This window comes from Habropoda laboriosa, unplaced genomic scaffold (assembly GCF_001263275.1).
Source record: "Habropoda laboriosa isolate 0110345459 unplaced genomic scaffold, ASM126327v1 scaffold57, whole genome shotgun sequence".
Lineage (NCBI taxonomy): Eukaryota > Metazoa > Arthropoda > Insecta > Hymenoptera > Apidae > Habropoda > Habropoda laboriosa.
Genome location: NW_017100229.1, coordinates 2635361 through 2641470, shown reverse-complemented (window position 1 = coordinate 2641470; position 6110 = coordinate 2635361). Strand labels below are relative to the sequence as shown.

The following is a 6110-nucleotide window of genomic DNA, read 5'->3' as shown; positions in this document are numbered from 1 at the left end:
GCTTCAAGGAACGAGAATCGCGACTTGCGCGAACAAATCGAATTTGAATACTCAAGAGTCGAAAGTTAGCCTCGTGTCCAAGTCTCCAATGGTTGGTATTAAATTACGTTTAAATTTGCCTCCTTTAAAAAAATTGACAAAGGAAAATTCGAACTGAGATTTACAGCTTCCGTTTTAGGTGAAAAAAAAAAGTTGTTACTATTTGTTCGTTTTTAAATCAAAATAATTTACAGACATGCTTGACGAAGAAGAAATCGACTGTGCACAATCAGATCGGTCCAGTGATCGTCGATCTGATCGAGGAATTAGAAATACAGCTCGATCAGGAATTCTACGCGTATTACAAGGTGGACTCGCCTAAGTTGAGGCAAGTGCTGCCAGCGAGTGCGCCTCCGAAACCCTTGAAAACGTCTGTACTGATCGATAAACAAGAATCGACTGTGAAAAGTGCGCCTGTGGGTGGCACAGCTGGCAATTTGAAACCGAAACCTACTACCTTGGAAAAGGGTAACCAGAGAAATGCATCAAGATCGCCGAGAAAACCGAACACTTTTACCGGGACTGCTAACAATAAAGCAGACTCATCTCCTGTGAGACAATCATTGGTGTCCAAGATAATGGCTTTTCAGAAGCAGTCCTCCAAATTGGCCCCGAAAACTGAGAAATCCTTCAGGCAAACCGACGAGAAGGTTCGATTAATTTTTATAAACGAACAATCTGTACTATTAATTCTCTTTTCATATTGTATATATTTTTCTAACGTGACAGATCATCAAGACAGCAGTTCGAGACGCGATAAAAAAGTATAAAAAGAGCGCTGCTCTGTCCAACACTCCACCGGAAACGCCCACGTTACCATCTCTCCTGACAGCGACGAACAAAGTTGGTCAAACTGCGACCGGGCAAAATAAAAATCGTAACGTACCGAAGAAATATCTTCGTCCGAAAAGGAACAAAGTATTGTCAGATATCACGGACATGTATGCGGTCGGTCTGAGGTTGACCAAGTGATAACAAAGTCCTCGTGACACGCACTCGTTACAATGTTACTTCCGTCCACTGTTGATCCGTTCCCGAATTCTATATTTCTGCTGTACTTGTATATGATCGATAATAAAGAACCACTCTAACAATCGTTAAAATTGTCGAGTCTCTTCTTCAACATCTTCACTCCATACACTGTGTACGAAATAGTGAAACAAAATCCAATCACTTTCAGAAAGGAACCACCATTTAATATGTCTTTAAATTAACCAACATCAATGGCCACTTAACGAAAAAACGTCAAAATTATAAGTGTAACAATCAGGCAAATGGAGACCGTTCTCGCTGAAAAAATCTCCTTTCAAAATTTAATGTTAGTTTGTGAAAAAATTAAGCAATATACATTCTTCCTGACGTTACTTCTCACTTGGAATGGAATTCGTCGATTCTCCTTGGAATTCTGGCAATTCTGCATCCGTGCAGAAGCTTCCGAATGAACAGACGAACGTCAACAACGCGTGCACCGAGAAGGACAAGTTTCAGTGCACGTTCTTCCGACAGCCCAAGCATCGATTCTTGGTACGAAATTTCACAGAGGCCGATCTATCCATTTCTCACCTATTAAATCTCCATTTCACAGACGAAACTACGTTCTTTCCTGCCGATAAGCGAGAGCTGGGCGTCGTTCGATTTATCAGACACCTGCACAGAGTCGGAAAGCGAGTTCGACGAGCAGGTGAACGCGACACCTGTTTCACGAACGAATTCCAGCAGTTTGTACACGATCGACGATCAAATTCCTCCGACTCGGAGAAAAACACCGAGAGTAACGTTCGCTCGAACGTCGTACATCCACCCAGAGAGAACCGCGAGATCCAGTCCGGAGGATCGATCGACAAAAAGAGGCGGGAAGAATGGTTTCACGAAGGTGGTGCAGTTACCGAAGAAGAAGGATTACCTGAGACAGAGAAACGACTTGAGAAATAATAAACAGGGTGTGAAATTTTGTAAAACGCGATTTCACAGGTGTCCTGAAACTCAGAGATCGCCGAAGGACAAAATCTCCCTGGAAGAGTGTAAGAGAAACGAGGACACGTGCGAGCAACCAGGTAAAATTAGGTGAAAATCCAGTCTTCTCTCGAGAAGGGAGAAAATGATTTTTCCGTGAATCTTAGGTATTCTTCGCGAAGGGAAGGTAACGAATACGATATGGCAGGACGGTGGAGCTACGAAGAGGAGGAAACTGATCGAGCACAGAATCGTGAGGAATAAACGTTTGCTGAAATCAATGGAAGAAGTAATTCGTGAGTTGAGCGAGCAAGAAGCTCCACGTCAGACGCGTTTCGACTCTGTCCAAAGTATCAGGCCGCTGAACAAAGCTGGAGAGACGGATCTCGCGAAAGCGAGGGAAGAGCAGAGCCAGGATCCGGAGAAAATTGTCAACAGTCAGACGGACGAGGATGCAGAAGTGAAAAAGCCGATATTTAAGAAGCCCGGTGTAGAGAAAATGCTGAATGATTCGATGCACAAGGCTGTGCTGAAGTACAGAACCAGCGGGAATACGTGGAACGCTATAATAAAGGGAGAATCGTCGGGAACGTAATTGAAACATCATTTTTTATCGTAACTCGTGAACATATAAGTGTATCGAAACGTAACTATCAACTGTCAAGGCACACATCGATCGACGAAAAGTTTGTAAACACATTTTGGAATGTTAAAATTTTGAAATAAATAAAAAATGTTAAAAAATGTAAATTCGTGGTTGGTGAAAAAGCTACGAGATGCGGCTAAAGGGGGATTGTATGGTTCTTGTGGAAAATAAAGAACAGATTGAGAATGAAGATCCTAACCGTGGATTTGTCGACGTTCAAGGAGGTTTCAAGATATCGGTCAACGAAGAATACAGATTGGAAGACTCGAGCTATGTGAAAAGTGTTAACACGCGAAAATGGCAGATTATGTTAACTTCCCCAGATTGCACGATTAAAGAACACTGTTTAGGTTGGCAGGTAACGAAAGGATTGGTTGAAAGAAAGATAAAAGAATTAGTTGGTTGCATTTTCTGTAAGATATCTCCGAAAGACCCGAAGGAGATCGAAGCGGAATCGAAGTTAATTTTAAGAGTGTCCGATCCCCTGATGATTACGGACGCAGAACCAGCGAAAACCGCGAACGTCGAGGTTCTTTGCAATCGCGACGATCCCGACGATTTACTCGAAGGCGAGGAGAAAGAAAACGTGAACGCTCACGGTAGGATCATCCTGAGGGAGTACTTGAAGCTTCTCACCACCGAGGAGGCGAAGATCCATTTCATTTTAAAAGCTCTGACAAAGGCAGTGAGCGAACGTAAAATTTTCGTGATTTACGGCACTTTTCCAGTGCTGAGGAAACCCCTAGCGAGAAGAGGCTGGATAGAGAAGAGATTTATCAGAAGGGTGCTCTCGATGTCTCCTGAGAATGGCGAAGGTTACCGCTAAACTCTACCTCGCTTCCGATAGAAATAAGAAAAAGAGTGTTGTTCGATTTTTAGGTGGTTTGGAACCGATCGAGAAATTGTTACGTTCACCTGCAAATTTGATCTGGTACACGAATAAGAAGGTGTCTTCGAGAACAGAAGAGAGAACTATAGTGAATAAATTTGCTGGGTGCTACTTCACGTCGAAGGTTCCTACGAAAAATATTTATAATTGCTTTAGTCGAGATTTATCAACTGAAAAGATCGTTTTAGGTCGACATGTGCAACAATCTGGAGAACGTTTATTGGTTCTACGAAACTGGCGTGTCGAATATCCAATTTCCACGATGTTACAACGTTTACCAGGTTTGTGTGCAATTATTTTATGCAGTAATTGCCAGTGAAATACTTTACACGCGTGCAGCCAGCACAGACAGAAGAATTCGTCCGGGACTTTTACATCACAGCGTGCATGGGAATGCTGAAATGGTTCTTACTTTTGGCCAGCATCGCTGGACCAAACGCCGTTTGGTCCTCGGAAGGCACTGTCCCCATAAAAGCGATTTTATTCGCTCTCGAACGATGCGCCGAACACATAAGGTTTCCCAAACAATCAACCAATCAAACACAGCGTTGTGTCTCTAAACTGAAACAAATTACAGCATCTCTGCACACGAGGACGTCGACGGGCAGGATTACAAACACGTATCGTCGTCCGAGTGGATACAATTTTTATCCTGGCACGATCAACTTTTGCGCAAACGTGAAATTTTAGAGAAGAAGAACGAGATAGACGTCGAGGTATGCGATTCGCGAGAAGGATAAAACGACAGATGAACTGTATCGAATATTTTCTTGCTAGGAGCTGTTAAAATTCACAGCGGACACCGTGAAAGAAATGGTCGACTGCTGTCCTCAGAGTGAAATCGACGGAATGCGGAATGTCTGGATTCTGAAACCGGGCGATAAAAGTTTGGGACGTGGTATAATTCTTAAGAATTCCCTGCGAGACATTCTCAACAAGATAAATCAAGCGGCGAAAGAATGCATGCAGTACGTGGTGCAGAAGTACATAGGTATAGTAGTGAATCTATCGTTGATAATTGGTACGTGTTGAAAGGTAAACGAATTCAAATTGCCGGTACTTTCAGAACGTCCGTTGCTCGTTCATGCAACGAAAGTTGACGTTAGGCAATGGTTTTTGATCACCAGCACGCAACCCCTTACCGTCTGGATGTACAGGTATCGATTTTTTCCCCGTCCTTTGAACCGCGCTGCTTAAACATTTCTCTCTTCACCGTGAGATCATTTGCTTTAAAGGGATATTCTGCTTCGTTTCGCTTCCAAGGACTTCACCCTCGAGAACTTCCACGAGTCGATTCATTTATGCAATACCACCGTACAGCTCAAGTACAGGAAAACATTAAGACAAAATGCACAAATACCCGGTGAACTTCACTGGAACCTTCAGAATTTCAAAGAATACCTCAAGTATGCATTTAACCAGGGACATTTCAGGCAGACCTCCAGCAATTATTTCATTTACCCGCTGCTTTTTTCTTCTTTTTTCTTTCCAGAGCCACCGATCGAGAACTGGCATGGGAGAAGCTCATTAAACCGGGTATAAAGCAGAACTTAATCGGGGCACTTCTGGCGTCTCAAGAAAATATGGTCAATCGAAGAAACAGCTTTCAATTGTACGGTGCTGATTTCTTAATAATGGAAGATCTGTCGGTCTGGTTAATCGAGATCAACACGAACCCTCGATTGCACCCACCGAGCAGCAGCGTCACGGAGAAACTTTATCCGGAAATAATAGAGGACACTATGAAAGGTAGCCTACTGACAATTCCTTTTTCTCTTCTGATCTTTAAAACTGTGCAAAATTATTAATTGGCAAACTGTGTTTGTTCAAAGTGGTTCTAGATCGTCGTAAGAATAGAAGGGCAGCTCACGGAAAATTCGAGTGCATCTTCAAACAACGTAATCCATTTTATGGAAACGTTCTAGGGAAAGCGGTGAGCCTTGGAATCAGAGGAAAAGCTATACACTCGCAGCAAACTTCACCTCGAAAATTATCACCGGGGATGAATAATTGACGAGAGATTTAATAAAAACGTGTTTATTTTACAAGTAACAATGTTGCGGGTATACAATCCTATATGAACAGATGTTGCTTTCTCGTTTATATTAATACACATCTATACACGACTGCGTACAAGAAACATGTCATTTCTGTCCGTTTGTTTTTCTTTTTCTTTTTTTTCTTTCACGTACCGACACTATTTCTTACGTTTAATTTTGATTAGAAAAGAACATTTGTATCTTTGCTTTCGTTTCTCCCGACAGAACGAGTTCTGCGTATAACTCTAGACGTGTGCACGATTTCTCTCTCTTTCTTGTTCTCTTTAATTCGTCCTACTAAAAAAACTAGCTCTCCTGTTCACTATTCCTTTCAACACTTCGTTCTCGCGTATCGAGTGTTTGCGGATGCACAATAATGATCTATTCTCGTAGAAAATTCATTTATATATGCACTTACGTGTGTTTCATTTACAAAATCTACCTTGGTCGTGTTGATAAACGTGACCGTTTGAGAAAAATGACCAACTCGAGCACGAAACGCGAATGCTTTCATCGTTTTCGAATAAGCCGATTCACGTTTCGT

At 42.3% G+C, this 6110-nt stretch overlaps 1 protein-coding gene across 1 annotated transcript in view; it reads left to right on the top strand.

Annotated features, from left to right (window-relative positions):
- LOC108571236 overlaps positions 1-5541 on the top strand; it is an 8917-nt gene extending 3376 nt beyond the window's left edge. Inside the window, exons 11-21 of the mRNA XM_017933236.1 lie at positions 2-91; positions 234-689; positions 769-998; positions 3501-3651; positions 3867-4042; positions 4105-4243; positions 4305-4518; positions 4594-4684; positions 4763-4933; positions 5020-5276; positions 5360-5541. Coding sequence (XP_017788725.1) covers positions 2-91; positions 234-689; positions 769-998; positions 3501-3651; positions 3867-4042; positions 4105-4243; positions 4305-4518; positions 4594-4684; positions 4763-4933; positions 5020-5276; positions 5360-5541 — 2157 coding nt within the window. The remainder of the gene's footprint in view (position 1; positions 92-233; positions 690-768; positions 999-3500; positions 3652-3866; positions 4043-4104; positions 4244-4304; positions 4519-4593; positions 4685-4762; positions 4934-5019; positions 5277-5359) is intronic.
- Positions 5542-6110: the final 569 nt, after the last annotated feature.